Source organism: Microcaecilia unicolor, chromosome 3 (assembly GCF_901765095.1).
Source record: "Microcaecilia unicolor chromosome 3, aMicUni1.1, whole genome shotgun sequence".
In the NCBI taxonomy this organism is placed as follows: domain Eukaryota; kingdom Metazoa; phylum Chordata; class Amphibia; order Gymnophiona; family Siphonopidae; genus Microcaecilia; species Microcaecilia unicolor.
In genome coordinates, this window is record NC_044033.1 from 412395577 (window position 1) to 412412127 (window position 16551).

At 47.6% G+C, this 16551-nt stretch overlaps 1 protein-coding gene across 1 annotated transcript in view; it reads right to left on the minus strand.

The window, feature by feature from the left end:
* Positions 1–311: 311 nt before the first annotated feature.
* MRPL19 (mitochondrial ribosomal protein L19) overlaps positions 312–16551 on the minus strand; it is a 41469-nt gene continuing 25229 nt past the window's right edge. The window contains exons 4-7 of the mRNA XM_030198807.1: positions 13711–13829; positions 12168–12302; positions 3988–4169; positions 312–662 (exon numbers count right to left, since the gene is read on the minus strand). Coding sequence (XP_030054667.1) covers positions 441–662; positions 3988–4169; positions 12168–12302; positions 13711–13829 — 658 coding nt within the window. The 3' untranslated portion in view covers positions 312–440. The remainder of the gene's footprint in view (positions 663–3987; positions 4170–12167; positions 12303–13710; positions 13830–16551) is intronic.

Sequence of the window (16551 nt, forward strand, 5' to 3'; positions counted from 1 at the left end):
CTTATATTTTTCTAGATCCTAATTGGAGAATTTTCTTAAAGATAAACCTAATGTTCAGAAAGTGGATTAATATTGCTGTAATTAAGATCTAAGCAGGTGCTTTGATTAGATGTTTATGTCTTCATGCCTGTGGTTATTTGGAGTAACTTGGAATTTGTTTTTCTCTTTCGACTTCAATTGCGGTTTCCCTTGATGTGGACTTCCATGTAATAATGTGTAGTTTTATTAGCAATTTCTTCCATGTTTCCATAATGTTCTTGTAATATATAATAATTTGAAATAAAAAAATATATAAAACACTACAGCATTAGTCTTATTAAAACAGCTTTATTTAGGTAAAATATTACAGTCTTAAGAAGTCAGTGCCTTCATGATTCACCTGTATATCACCAATCTTATTTTAATGTACAAAAGCAGAACTCAGCCATGATCCATCTGCATTATTTGTCCAGCTCTGGATTGATTTCTTTCCAGATTCTTTCCTCTATTTTTGTAGTATCATACTCTTTAAGCATATCAAACTCTGCCCAGGGCCTGTCCCACTTCATTGCTTCTTTTAATTTTTCTTCTGTTAAGTACAGTTCAAACTTGATTCCCTGCACTTTGTACTTGGGTCGTTCCCAGCGTTTTGACCACGGTTTAGGCTTCATTTTAACTTTCAGCTGTGATGGTTGGAATACAGAATAAGATATCATATTTTTTGTATTATGAACCTTAACATTTAAAAAATGCATACTGTCATAGCAATTTTCTAAATATAGTACACTGAAAATTACAAATAAAAAATGTAGCAAACAGTAATTTTACAGAATATATTATTTCTAATAACACCACTTACATTTCCTAATAAATTTATGATGTGAGCACTAAGGATGGACAAAGTCAAACTTTTGGAATGTGACTTTCCAGTAGACCTTATGTTCATTGTTGGGGTTAATTTTCTAAAGCAACTTCTTTCTGAAGTATGAAATATTTGTTATTTTTAGCTCATTTGGCACCTTATAAGCAGCTTCCAAAATGAGCTAATATGGTTCATAGTAAAATATAAACAGGACTTCTGATTTTAGATGTTTATTTTTCAGGCTACTAGGTGCTTTCCCAGAGTCCAAAGAACTGGGGTTTACTGGTGTATTTATATTGCAAAAAATGTTTTTTGAAGTTTTTTTTAGGAGGATTCCATTCAATGATGCAAAACACAAATTTTCCAGTATCAGCCCTCTCCTTGTCCCAGCTAATACGGTTGGGCCCGACCAAATATCAGAGCTCACCGGGTTTGAGATGGCTGGCATCAGTTTTCGGCCATAATGGAAAATAATTCCGGTGATCTCAAACCCGGCCAAATCCAAGGCATTTGGTCGAGGGAGGAGCCAGCATTTGTAGTGCACTGGCCCCCCTCACATGCCAGGGCACCCTAGGGGGCACTTCTAAAAATTTAAAAAAAAAAAAAAATAGCTCCCTTCCCTTGTTTGTTTAGCCCCCCAAATCCCCCCCCCCAAAAAAAAAACCCACTCCCCACAACTCTACACCATTACCATAGCCCTTAGGGGTGAAGGGTGGCACCTACATGTGGGTACAGTGGGTTTTGGAGGGCTCCCATTTACCACCACAAGTGTAACAGGTGGGGGGGGGGGGGGGGGGGAGGGCTGGGTCCACCTGTCTGAAGTGCACTGCACCCACTAAAAACTGCTCCAGGGACTTGCATACTGCTATCAGGGAGTTGGGTATGACATTTGAGGCTGGCAAAAAAGTTTTTTTTTGTGTGGGAGGGGGTTGGTGACCACTAGGGGAGTAATGGGAGGTCATCCCCGATTCCCTCCGGTGGTCATTTGGTCAGTTGGGGCTCCTCTTTGAAGCTTGGTCGTGAAAAAAAAGGGACCAAGTAAAGCCGGTGAAATGCTCATCAGGCATCTTGTGAGCACGCCCCCTTGATGTTTCGCCGGCTCCGTGACGGAAAGCAGCTGAATCCGGTCAAAATCGGCTTTCAATTATACTGATTTGGCTGGGTTCAGGAGATCGCCGGCCATCTCCCGATTTGTGTCGGAAGATGGCCGGCGATCACTTTCAAAAATGAGCTGGATTGTGACAAAAACAACAACTTTACAACACCAGCCTCCCTTCCAATCCAGCTCTTTCTCTCCAAGTTCCATCAATCAGCTCCCTTCTATCCTCCCCCCACTATCTGCCAGCAAATGCCCCTTTAAGCCTCTGCCACCTTCTCCGTCCCAGCACTTGCTGTCAGCTCCTTCTTCCACCTGCCCAGTGCTGGCATACTCTTCAGCCAGGAAAGAGCTTGTGGCTTCCACCACTCAGCAGGTATTCCCTGATCTTGTGAGAAGTACCTTCTCGCATAGTGCTGCCAGGCAGAGGCCTGGGAATGGAATGGAGTTTGTAACCACCCTGTGGAATACCTATCAAAATGGTACCTGGGGCAATGGAACGTTAAGCGACTTGCCCAGGATCACAAGGAAGAGAGGAGGAAAGGCAGGCTGAGCAGTGGGAGAGAAGCAGCAAGCAACCGTCACTCTGGAGGGCATCCCAGCGCAGGTGAGTCCTCAAGTGCTAACCCAATAATAGATGTCAGAATGGTCCTGGACTGATAAAAGGCCAATATACCAAGAAGTAGCTGGGGTCAGAAAGATGCTATGGATCTGTTGTTGAGTGAAGAAATATTTTCTCCGATTTGTTTGATATTTACTACTTAATAGCTTCATTGCATGCTCTCTAGTCCTAGTATTTTTGGAAAGAGTAAATAAGCGATTCACATCCACCCATTCCATTCATTATTTTATACTTAAAAAGTATTGATATACAAACAAATCTTGTTTCATTGATGGGGATGCAGGAGAACTAGACGGCATGAATTGAGATTGCAGGGTGGCAACTGGAGTAGCATCAGAAAACACTTTCAAGGAGAGGGTGATGAATACCTGGAATACCCTCCTGGTGGAGGACACTAAAAAAAATAAAGTGTTATTTAAAAAAATGCGTGGGATAAACACAGAGGAGTCCTAAATAGAAAGAGGATGGAATCCAAGCAAATTTAAACAACCTCATGGTTGTTTATGTGTTATGATGGACAGTACCTCTGTGCCATTTTCAGGACACAGACTGCACAAGTCTTTCTGGCACTAATCAGGATCAAGTATGCTTATTTTATAGCACAAGCAAAAAAGGCACCAAATTTCAAATAAAGCCGCTATAGCTCAAATGCAATTTAAATACATCCTAAACCTGTTTCACTAGCTATAGTTTATTACTGCATTAAAAAGTTATACTCGTAGCTCTAAGAATTTTCTTCAACTCTTCAAAGAGAAAATACACCTTTCATTGTCATTAGAATTAAGATATACTCCAAAAATTCTTCTCAACAATTGTTAGTGAGCCATCATCACATATTTTAGGAGACACTTCTTTCCGACATGAATTCAAATGTTGCATTACACTGCATCACAGGAAGTTCAAAATGGAGCCTCTCGGGAGGAATGAATGGAGAAGGAGACAATCCTCCCATGATGCGACGTAATGCAACACAAACTCACATTGGAAAGAAAAGTCTCCTAAAATATATATGATAATGGCTGACTAACGTTGGTGGTGAGAAGGTCTATCTGTAAGTGGCTGACAGTCTTTTTAAGAGGAATTTTGGAAGAAAATAATTGTTATGATAAAGTTTGTTGAATCACACAGAAGCACACTGAACCACAACGAATCAAGAGAAAAAATTGCTAAAAATATTTTTTGGAGTATTATCTTAGACCTAATTACAATGAAAGTCTCTTTGAGTTGAACAAAATCTACATCTGAAGGTCCACAATATTTTCCTGTCCCTAGATGAGCACAGAGGATCCTTAGTTACAAAGAAAGAGCCAGGGAGCAAATGGGATCCACAGTACTACAGAAGGAGTTAAACTGAGCACACTGGCTAGGCTGCCTGGTCCTTATTTCTCCCTCACACTCAGATCTGGTTAGACTAAAAACAGCTACTACCTGGTTTACAGGAACCTCTTCAGCGACATGATGCGGTACAGGTTTCATATCAAAATCAAAGGTGCTGTATTCTGGAAGTGCATCTCGCAAATACATCAGGTTACCGTCTAGTCTCTTCTCCAGTTTTAGCACCTGGATATCCTGAATGCGAGGACTGTACAAATCATAGCATATCTCAACTCCTGAACACAAAGGCAAAAAAACCATGAATACAATGACCATGAGGCAGATTCAAAACTACCAGAGTGTTATTTTTGACCTTATAACACAGGTTATGTGACAGAAGTGAGCCAGTAATGCTGGATACCAACATAGTTTACTTGGGAGGTGTAGGCAAGGCAGTCTTTCCTGGCAACTGGGAAGAGGGGAAGGTAGTTGTCGCTACTAACAAAAGAGTAGAGTGGAGGAGTGTGGGGGGAGGCCGTATGAACAGTGGCAGCAATGGGTCATGGGACAAGCAAAATGAGCACTGGTGGTGGGGAGCTAAAGGGCAGTTTCCTGAGATTATACAGCAACACAAATGTCAAATATTAGTTGCCATGAACTAGTAGAAAGCTGCGTGCTGCCTAAGACCAGCAAATTGCTGACTAGCCTCAGACCCTTCACACCCTGCTCCGCCCACCATACCAAAACCCGAAGCAAATGTGATATTGTTCACTCCTTTGGACAGTAAAGCAGCGATCACATTTTTATAAATTAAAAAAAATACATTCTGATCCCACTTTATACCTTTTACATGATAAAAATCTGAATGTTTTAAAAATAATGTAGCAGATCCTCTCTCTTTTGAAGGCTAAGGGACATCTGAGAAAAAAAGCATTCATATGTACCATCGACATCATTCATCACACCAATTCCCAAGAGCCATTACATAAAATGTTTACCATGATGGTCTAGTACCATTAACCACAGCAATGCAAAAGACTCTTTAGTGCCCATTTGCCCATGCTGTTTTAAAGAATCGCAGCCTTCCCCTCCACTGGAAGGTAAGCAAAAATTGGATGCAGTTTTTTTTAGTACAGCAGTTAGTTTGATGCTTTCTCTTGCATGGCTTCTGACACTGTTGGTAGGTCACGAGCCAATATCAATTACAAGATCACCATCTGCCAAATAATATCCAGCTTTATAACATTTCAACACAAACAACCAGCAAACTAAGGGGTCCTTTTACTAAGGTGAGTTGAAAAATGGTTTGCGGTAGTGTAGGTGCGGGTTTTGGGCGCACGCCAATCCATTTTTCAGCGCGCCTGTAAAAAAGGCCTTTTTAAACATTTTTGGCAAAAATGGACATGCAGCAAAAATCAAAATTGCCGCGCGTCTATTTTGGGTCTACCAACCATTGACCTAGCGGTACAGTCTCATGCAGTAACTGTGCGGTAATGACAAGCTCGCCAAATGCCATTTGGCGCACGTCCGATACGTGCGTCAGAAAATAAAAATTATTTTTCGAATGCACGTATTGGACGCGCGGCAAAAATGAAATTAACCTAAAGAGCCATGTGGTAGCTGTGCGGTAACTCCATTTTGGCGAGCGAAGACGCTTACGCGGCTTAGTAAAAGGACCCCTAAGCTGATTTATTTCTCTGTAATGAAGATACTAGAAAGCAAGATTCCTACTCTGAACAGTATTACAAGTATTACAGCTTTCTGCTGAGCCGCACCAAAGAGCTTGTCTTCCGACAGATACAGCAAGCAGCATGGCAGTCCTCCAAATTACATAGGACAGCTTTGGAAAGGTCTAGTGCCATACACAGCTGGAAAGCATTGGCTCGGTGAACTGCTACTCTATGGCACAAGGCCGCCACCCTCACATAGCGAATGCTACATACCTGTAGAAGGTATTCTCCGAGGACAGCAGGCTGATTGTTCTCACTGATGGGTGACGTCCACGGCAGCCCCCTCCAATCGGAATCTTCACTAGCAAAGTCCTTTGCTAGTCCTCGCGCGCCCGCGCGCACCACGCATGCGCGGCCATCTTCCCGCCCGAAACCGGCTCGAGCCGGCCAGTCCAGTATGTAGCAAGACAATACAAGGGAAGACACAACTCCAAAGGGGAGGCGGGCGGGTTTGTGAGAACAATCAGCCTGCTGTCCTCGGAGAATACCTTCTACAGGTATGTAGCATTCGCTTTCTCCGAGGACAAGCAGGCTGCTTGTTCTCACTGATGGGGTATCCCTAGCCCCCAGGCTCACTCAAAACAACAACCATGGTCAATTGGGCCTCGCAACGGCGAGGACATAACTGAGATTGACCTAAAAAATTTACCAACTAACTGAGAGTGCAGCCTGGAACAGAACAAACAGGGCCCTCGGGGGGGTGGAGTTGGATCCTAAAGCCCAAACAGGTTCTGAAGAACTGACTGCCCGAACCGACTGTCGCGTCGGGTATCCTGCTGCAGGCAGTAATGAGATGTGAATGTGTGGACAGATGACCACGTCGCAGCTTTGCAAATCTCTTCAATAGTGGCTGACTTCAAATGGGCTACCGACGCTGCCATGGCTCTAACATTATGAGCCGTGACATGACCCTCAAGAGCCAGCCCAGCCTGGGCGTAAGTGAAGGAGATGCAATCTGCTAGCCAATTGGATATGGTACGTTTCCCCACAGCCACTCCCCTCCTATTGGGATCAAAAGAAACAAACAATTGGGCGGACTGTCTGTTGGGCTGTGTCCGCTCCAGATAGAAGGCCAATGCTCTCTTGCAGTCCAATGTGTGCAGCTGACGTTCAGCAGGGCAGGAATGAGGACGGGGAAAAAATGTTGGCAAGACAATTGACTGGTTCAGATGGAACTCCGACACAACCTTCGGCAGAAACTTAGGGTGAGTGCGGAGGACTACTCTGTTATGATGAAATTTGGTGTAAGGAGCCTGGGCTACCAGGGCCTGAAGCTCACTGACTCTACGAGCTGAAGTAACTGCCACCAAGAAAATGACCTTCCAGGTCAAGTGCTTCAGATGGCAGGAGTTCAGTGGCTCAAAAGGAGGTTTCATCAGCTGGGTGAGAACGACATTGAGATCCCATGACACTGTAGGAGGCTTGACAGGGGGCTTTGACAAAAGCAAACCTCTCATGAAGCGAACCACTAAAGGCTGTCCTGAGATCGGCTTACCCTCCACACGGTAATGGTATGCACTGATTGCACTAAGGTGAACCCTTACAGAGTTGGTCTTGAGACCAGACTCAGACAAGTGCAGAAGGTATTCAAGCAGGGTCTGTGTAGGACAAGAGCGAGGATCTAGGGCCTTGCTGTCACACCAGATGGCAAACCTCCTCCATAGAAAGAAGTAACTCCTCTTAGTGGAATCTTTCCTGGAAGCAAGCAAGACGCGGGAGACACCCTCTGACAGACCCAAAGAGGCAAAGTCTACGCTCTCAACATCCAGGCCGTGAGAGCCAGGGACCGGAGGTTGGGATGCAGAAGCGCCCCTTCGTCCTGTGTGATGAGGGTCGGAAAACACTCCAATCTCCACGGTTCTTCGGAGGACAACTCCAGAAGAAGAGGGAACCAGATCTGACGCAGCCAAAAAGGAGCAATCAGAATCATGGTGCCTCGGTCTTGCTTGAGTTTCAACAAAGTCTTCCCCACCAGAGGTATGGGAGGATAAGCATACAGCAGGCCCTCCCCCCAATCCAAGAGGAAGGCATCCGATGCCAGTCTGCCGTGGGCCTGAAGCCTGGAACAGAACTGAGGGACTTTGTGGTTGGCTCGAGATGCGAAGAGATCCACCAAGGGGGTGCCCCACACCTGGAAGATCTGCCGCACTACACGAGAATTGAGCGACCACTCGTGAGGTTGCATAATCCTGCTCAGCCTGTCGGCCAGACTGTTGTTTACGCCTGCCAGATATGTGGCTTGGAGCACCATGCCGTGATGGCGAGCCCAGAGCCACATGCTGACGGCTTCCTGACACAGGGGGCGAGATCCGGTGCCCCCCTGCTTGTTGACATAGTACATGGCAACCTGGTTGTCTGTCTGAATTTGGATAATTTTGTGGGATAGCCGATCTCTGAAAGCCTTCAGAGCGTTCCAGATCGCTCGCAACTCCAGAAGATTGATCTGCAGATCGCGTTCCTGGAGGGACCAGCTTCCTTGGGTGTGAAGCCCATCGACATGAGCTCCCCATCCCAGGAGAGACGCATCCGTGGTCAGCACTTTTTGTGGCTGAAGAATTTGGAAAGGACGTCCCAGAGTCAAATTGGACCACATTGTCCACCAATGCAGGGATTTGAGAAAACTCGTGGACAGGTGGATCACGTCTTCTAGACCCCCAGCAGCCTGATACCACTGAGAGGCCAGGGTCCATTGAGCGGATCTCATGTGCAGACGGGCCATGGGAGTCACATGAACTGTGGAGGCCATGTGGCCTAGCAATCTCAACATCTGCCGAGCTGTAATCTGCTGGGACGCTCGCACCCGCGAGACGAGGGACAACAAGTTGTTGGCTCTCGTCTCTGGGAGATAGGCGCGAGCCGTCCGAGAATCCAGCAGAGCTCCTATGAATTCGAGTTTCTGCACTGGGAGAAGGTGGGACTTTGGATAATTTATCACAAACCCCAGTAGCTCCAGGAGGCGAATAGTCATCTGCATGGACTGCAGGGCTCCTGCCTCGGATGTGTTCTTCACCAGCCAATCGTCGAGGTATGGGAACACGTGCACCCCCAGCCTGCGAAGTGCAGCTGCTACCACAGCCAAGCACTTTGTGAACACCCTGGGCGCAGAGGCGAGCCCAAAGGGTAGCACACAGTACTGGAAGTGACGTGTGCCCAGCTGAAATCTCAGATACTGTCTGTGAGCTGGCAGTATCGGGATGTGCGTATAGGCATCCTTCAAGTCCAGAGAGCATAGCCAATCTTTTTCCTGAATCATGGGAAGAAGGGTGCCCAGGGAAAGCATCCTGAACTTTTCTTTTACGAGATATTTGTTCAGGGCCCTTAGGTCTAGGATGGGACGCATCCCCCTGTTTTCTTTTCCACAAGGAAGTACCTGGAATAGAATCCCAGCCCTTCTTGCCCGGATGGCACGGGCTCGACCGAATTGGCGCTGAGAAGGGCGGAGAGTTCCTCTGCAAGTACCTGCTTGTGCTGGAAGCTGTAAGACTGAGCTCCCGGTGGACAATTTGGAGGTTTTGAGGCCAAATTGAGGGTGTATCCTTGCCGGACTATTTGGAGAACCCACTGATCGGAGGTTATGAGAGGCCACCTTTGGTGAAAAGCTTTCAACCTCCCTCCGACTGGCAGGTCGCCCGGCACTGACACTTGGACTTCGGCTATGCTCTGCTGGAGCCAGTCAAAAGCTCGCCCCTTGCTTTTGCTGGGGAGCCGAGGGGCCTTGCTGAGGCGCACGCTGCTGACGAGAGCGAACGCGCTGGGGCTTAGCCTGGGCCGCAGGCTGTCGAGAAAGAGGATTGTACCTACGCTTGCCAGAAGAGTAGGGAACAGTCTTCCTTCCCCCGAAAAATCTTCTACCTGTAGAGGTAGATGCTGAAGGCTGCCGGCGGGAGAACTTGTCGAATGCGGTGTCCCGCTGGTGGAGATGCTCTACCACCTGTTCGACTTTCTCTCCAAAAATGTTGTCCGCACGGCAAGGCGAGTCCGCAATCCGCTGCTGGAGTCTATTCTCCAGGTCGGCGGCACGCAGCCATGAGAGCCTGCGCATCACCACACCTTGAGCAGCGGCCCTGGACGCAACATCAAAGGTGTCATACACCCCTCTGGCCAGGAATTTTCTGCACGCCTTCAGCTGCCTGACCACCTCCTGAAAAGGCTTAGCTTGCTCAGGGGGAAGAGCATCAACCAAGCCCGCCAACTGCCGCACATTGTTCCGCATGTGTATGCTCGTGTAGAGCTGGTAAGACTGGATTTTGGCCACGAGCATAGAAGAATGGTAGGCCTTCCTCCCAAAGGAGTCTAAGGTCCTAGGGTCTTTGCCCGGGGGCGCCGAAGCATGCTCCCTAGAACTCTTAGCCTTCTTTAGGGCCAAATCCACAACTCCAGAGTCGTGAGGCAACTGAGTGCGCATCAGCTCTGGGTCCCCATGGATTCGGTACTGGGACTCAATTTTCTTGGGGATGTGGGGATTAGTTAAGGGTTTTGTCCAGTTCGCAAGCAATGTCTTTTTTAGGACATGGTGCAAGGGAACAGTGGACGCTTCCTTAGGTGGAGAAGGATAGTCCAGGAGCTCAAACATTTCAGCCCTGGGCTCGTCCTCCACAACCACCGGGAAGGGGATGGCCGTAGACATCTCCCGGACAAAGGAAGCGAAAGACAGACTCTCAGGAGGAGAAAGCTGTCTTTCAGGAGAGGGAGTGGGATCAGAAGGAAGACCCTCAGACTCCTCGTCAGAGAAATATCTGGGGTCTTCCTCTTCCTCCCACGAGGCCTCACCCTCGGTGTCAGACACAAGTTCACGAACCTGTGTCTGCAACCTCGCCCGGCTCGACTCCGTGGAGCCACGTCCATGATGGGGGCGCCGAGAGGTAGACTCCCTCGCCCGCATCGGCGAAGCTCCCTCCGCCGACGTAGTCGGGGAGCCCTCCTGGGAGGTGGCCGCAGTCGGCACCGCACGCGGTACCGACGTCGGGGACCTCACCCCGGGCGATGGGCCAGCCGGCGCCTCGCTCGACGGTACCGGAGGCGCAAGCACCGCCGGTACCGGAGGGGTAGGGCGCAACAGCTCTCCCAGAATCACTGGGAGAACGGCCCGGAGGCTCTCGTTCAGAGCGGCTGCAGAGAAAGGCAGAGAGGTCGATGCAGGCGTCGACGTCAGAACCTGTTCCGGGCGAGGAGGCTGTTCCGGGCTGTCCAGAGTGGAGCGCATCGACACCTCCTGAACAGAGGGTGAGCGGTCCTCTCGGTGCCGATGCCTGCTGGGTGCCGACTCCCTCGGCGACCCAGAGCTCTCGGTGCCGACGCGGGGAGGAGACCGGTGTCGATGCTTCTTCAACTTCTTCCGAAGCATGTCACCGGAGCTCCCCGGCACCGACGAGGAGGACGTAGAATCCAGCCGTCGCTTCCTCGGGGCCGAGGCCGAAGGAGGTCGGTCTCGGGGGGGCTGTACCGCAGGAGCCCTCAGGGTAGGAGGAGACCCACCCGAAGGCTCACCGCCACCAGCAGGGGAATGGACAGCCCTCACCTGCACTCCCGACGATGCACCACCGTCCGACGACATCAGCAGACGGGGTCCCGGTACCACCGACGTCGATGCAGCTATCCGATGTCCCGGCGCCGATGCAGAGGGCCGATGCCTCGATGCACTCGATGCACTGGCGGCCGAGGATGAAGCTCTGGACGCTGACAACGTCGATGCACTCGATACCCTCGGTGCCGATGCCGACGAAGAGCCCGAGAACAAAACGTTCCACTGGGCCAATCTCGCTACCTGAGTCCGCTTTTGCAAAAAGGAACACAGACTACAGGCCTGAGGGCGGTGCTCGGCCCCCAGACACCGAAGACACGACGCATGTCTGTCAGTGAGCGAGATGATCCGGGCGCACTGGGTGCACTTCTTGAAGCCGCTGGAAGGCTTCGATGTCATGGGCGGAAAAATCACGCCGGCGAAATCAAAATCCGAAATGACGAATTTGAGCACCAAAAAGTTTTAGGGAGAAAATCTCGACCGAGCCCGAAAAGAGGCCTACCCCGACGACGAAAGAAAACTTACCGGGGCAAAGACTGAAAAATACGGGAAGGGGCAAACGAAGCCCGGGGGGCTTCCGGAGTACTTCCCGACAGTTTTTAAGGATTTTCCGAAGAAAAAAATAACACGCCAAAGAAAAGGACGCGCGAGGTCGACTTTCCGGGGCTCGACACGGCGAAAACACGACCGTACCGAGTGCGGACAAAAGAAGACTGGCCGGCTCGAGCCGGTTTCGGGCGGGAAGACGGCCGCGCATGTGCGGTGCGCGCGAGGACTAGCAAAGGACTTTGCTAGTGAAGATTCCGATTGGAGGGGGCTGCCGTGGACGTCACCCATCAGTGAGAACAAGCAGCCTGCTTGTCCTCGGAGAATGGATATATCACTGTTCATGTTTTATTTCAAGCGACAAAGGGCAATAGATATGTTCCTTAACAACACCTAAAAAGATAAATAGTAAGAGTCAAACACATTTTCCCAGTTCCCTTTAACTCAAGCTTACTTCCCCACTTTATAAGTGTATATTAAAAAGCTATCAAACATGCCTTGCCCTTCTATGATATTCCGCAGCACAAATGTAGTGCCGAGTCCTGTTCCCGATCGCTGTGTGCAAATTCCTACAAACTTGCTTACTTTGTTGCTGGCATGTGGATCTGACATGGTCACCGCAAGAACACTTCCTGTTATTAGAAATCAGAAGACAAAAGTGTTACAAGTGCTGCAATAAAAACAGGAACTGTAGGGAAACTGCCATCCTGCTTTCTCACAGCTGGGAGGCTCACAATCAAATTCTGTGCCCAGCTTCAGCGAGTGGTCTGAGTCACATAAATATACATAACATGAAGCTGTAAAATGATTATGTGTATCTTCAACTGTTTTCTAAAGGTATTGCATTCATGCTTATACACAGGTTTTGGGCAGTATGCGATGATCACTTAACTCAATGTGACTTCAGAAAAAATACATCACAGGAAAATTTGTTAAACAATGCCAGAAAGCCAGGGAGAGGCAGAGAACCGCATGTGTTCATTCAATGAACCAAAAATACAAACCATAAAATGTACAGCACTTTGTGCAACTGCTATTTGAACTAAAAATAATGACTGGCAAAGACATTTCTTCAACTGTATAAAAGTCTTAACTGCCCACAAAAGTTGGGATTTAGATTTAAATTAGTTTTAACCAAATCAAAACTCAAAATTTACAAATTCATGTTCTGTAGCTATTTCCCTGCCTTAAAAGGCTTACAGCCTAGGTTATACCTGAGGCAATGGAGGGTGAAATGACTTGCCCAGTGCCACAGGGGTTTCCATGGTTATCAGCCCTTTACTCATAAGACTAGCCATACTGGGTTAGACCAATGGTCCATCTAGCCCAGTATCCTGCTTCCAACAGTGGCCAACCTAGGTCACAAGTACCTGGCAGAAACCTAATTAGTAGCAACATTCAATGCTACCAATCCCAGAGCAAGCAGTGGCTTCCCCATGTCTGTGTCAATAGCAGACTATGGACTTTTCCTTCAGGAACTTGTCCAAACCTCTTTTAAACCCAGATTCGCTAACCACTGTTCCAGAGCTTAACTATTGAGTGAAAAAAATATTTCCTCCTATTTGTTTTAAAAGTATTTCCATTAAACTTCATTGAGTATTCCCTAGTCTTTGTACTTTTTGAAAGAGTAAAAAATTGATTCACTTTTACTCTTTCTACACCACTCAGGATTTTGTAGACCTCAATCATATCTCCCCTCATCCGTCTATTTCCAAGCTGATGACCCCTAATCTCTTTAGCCTTCCCTCTAACCAAGTGATTCCAAAACCTGTCTTGGGGGAACCCCAGCCAGTCAGGTTTTCAGGATATCCACAATAAATATACACGAGATTAATTTCCATGTACTACCTCCTTGATATGCAAATCATCTCATGAATATTCACTGTGGATATCTTGAAAACATGACTGGCTGTGATTCCCTCCAGGACAAGTTTGGGAACTCCTGCTCTAACCACTGGGCTGCATCGCTTACATTTAAAACCAAGTAGTAATCCACAGACTGTATTCAGAGATAGCAAAAAAAAAAACACATTTACTCACCTACATAGAACTCTGGAATGTTCAGCAATTTTCTTCTTGCTACCATATCTTTTCTTTCAATCAAGTATTTTAAAGAGTCTTTTCTATCTCTGGGTGGAATGAATTCAGGGCTCAAGAACCTGCACAATGATCAGAAACATAAGTAAGTAACCAAGCTATTTTAGACAAATCATCTTCCATAAGCCAACCAACTGCAGTTACTTATCATACCAAAGTGAACTCCACAGCTAGCCTATGAGTGGGGGGTTTACTAAAGTAGGATAAGGCAAATCTCAAAACACAGGCAAGGAATGAAAAAACACCCCAGTTCACCCTGACCCAAGTCCCGAATTTCCTAATTCCCCCCTCCCACCCAAAAGGTAGGAGCAACGCCTAATCACTCCTACCTCCAGCGACCCCTCCCCCCAAGTCTTATTTGGCAGACTGACCCCTAGCAATGTGTGTTGGTACACATCACTAGAGATCAGGTGTTGCCATTCTGAAAGATGGTATTGCTCCGCCTTTACAGGTGGGGAGGGAAACCCAGGCAGGGTGTAGGAAGCATTCTGGGGTGAGGGACAGGGATTCGTAAATCCAGGCAGGATGGGGTGGGGAGGGGATAATAACGGGAGCGACTGACAGACATCACTCCTGCTTTTTGAGGCAAGGAGGTTTAGGGCAAATTTATTACTGCTGGAATTCTGCGCGACAGCAGAATTTAACATTTTTGCACAAAATCTGTGCTCTGCCTCTGAGGGGAGCTGGCTAGTTCTCTCCCCCCCTCTCCCCATGTCATCCCTCCGAGCCTGGGGTCCTAGCTGGCTGGTTCCCCCGCCGCCCCCGAGCCTCGGTGCCCCCCCCCCGCCAAGTCTACCTGAGCACGGCCTGATGGTCTCTTCATGGGCAGGAAAGAATCCCACTCTTCCCTGCCTGTCACCGCTTCTTCAAAATGGCCTCCAAGACTTCAAGCGGTAATCTCTAGAGACTACCGCAGGAAGCGGCGATTTGGAAAAAGCGGTAGCATTGGCCCAGAGCAGCGGCAGCGGGTAGGAAAGAGTGGGGTTCTTTCCTGCCCCGAAGAGGTACTCCCGATGCAGCAGCTCCTCCTCCTCATGGGTGGTGGTGGGTGAAAGGAGGGAGGGGCTGTGAAAAAAGAAGGTGGATGCTGTGGCAGGTCTGTAAAGATCATGTGGATGCTGTAAAAAAAAAAAAAAAAAAGTGGATGCTGTGGAGGGAGGGGCTATAAAAAGATGGCTGCTATGGAAGGGGTGGATGTATGGAGGGAGGGGGCTATAAGAAAAGGTGGACGCTGTGGAGGGAGGGAGGGAGGGAAGGAAGTGTAAAAAAAAAAAGGCAGATGCTATGTGTGGGTGCAAGGAGGGGGGATGGAAAAAATATGGATGGTGTGTGGTAAGGAAGGGGGCTGTAGAAAAGATGGATGCTATGGGTGCTGGGAGGGAGGCTCGGATAATATGGATGGTATCTTTGTACAGGGAGGGGGGGTGTTATATTGGTTAAATTATGACAAACCTGCAGAATTTGCAAACCCTGTGAACAGAATTTTACAGAATTTGCAAGTTTTGTGTGCAACAATTTTGAAAGTTTTTGCACAAAAGTTTGATTTTTTTTTAGTGCAGAATTCCGTCAGGAGTAATTTATGCAGAATTATATGGATTACGTGGTGCTCTGACAAAATAGCCTTTGACAAAATGGCCCCTCCCACAAAATAACCCCTACACAAAATAGCCCCCTACACAAAAATAACATTACAAAAAAAAGATGATAAACTACAAGTGAAATCTTCACTGATAAAAGCTCCTACCAGCATTGCATTGTATAAAGAATATATAAAGAAACAAAATTCTATAGCTACCAACTGGTATTTCTGATCTGTTCTGCTGTTTAAGGAAACTATTCTTCCATGAACATGCTAATTAACCCCCCCCCCCCACCCCCCCCACACACACACAATATTGTCATCATTTTCATGGTCTTACCAACCTTATCCTGTTTGGCAAGGTAAGATTATTAGGAAAAAAAAAGCAGTGACATATTCTGGGCAGCCTGATCGGGCCCTTTTGTTGGGGGGGGGGGGGGGGGGTCTAATTTGTCAAGGGCTATATTGTAGGCAGGCTTTTTTGACAGTGGCTGTTATGTCAGGTGCTATTATGTCGGGAGCTTTTTTGTCTGGGGCCATTTTGACCAGGTACCGGATTATGTGTACCATCATAATTATGCATGCATAATCACAAATTCCCCACGGCATAGTTAATCCTGTCCCAACACAAGCATCTTGACTCTGAAAGTCTGGACTTTGACCACTCTGGTTTCCATCTGAAAAGCACAAAGTTTTGTCCCAGTTTTGATCTTGCCCTCCTGGACCGTGATGCAGCTGCCCTGCTGCTCCTCTTTGACCTTGCAAGTGCATTCAATCTCATGGACCATAGAGGCTATGGGCCTGGCAGGGAAGGGAGAAACTGGGTAATCAGACAGGTGTTATTCCTGATTGGGAGGACTTGGTCTGTGTGCCCTAGAGATATCCTAAATGCCTCCAGAAAGAGAAGCTGTGGCGTGCCACAAAGGTCTTCCCTACCCCCACTGTTTTTCAATATCTGTGTGCTTCTTTATGGTCTTTTGGTTTTATCAGTCATATTTATGCTGATATTCCACTTGGTCCCTCCAGGGAAGGACCCACATGCTATGATCAGTTTACTGAATAATGCCTGGTCTAAATTTAATCTTGGCTTCTTGACAGTAACTAGTATCAAACTTCAACAAGAATTAAATTATGCACATAAATACCACTGAGGTTTCATGTGTCTCCAGTTGTTGAAGGATTAAATTATGGTATCAACTGAGGCA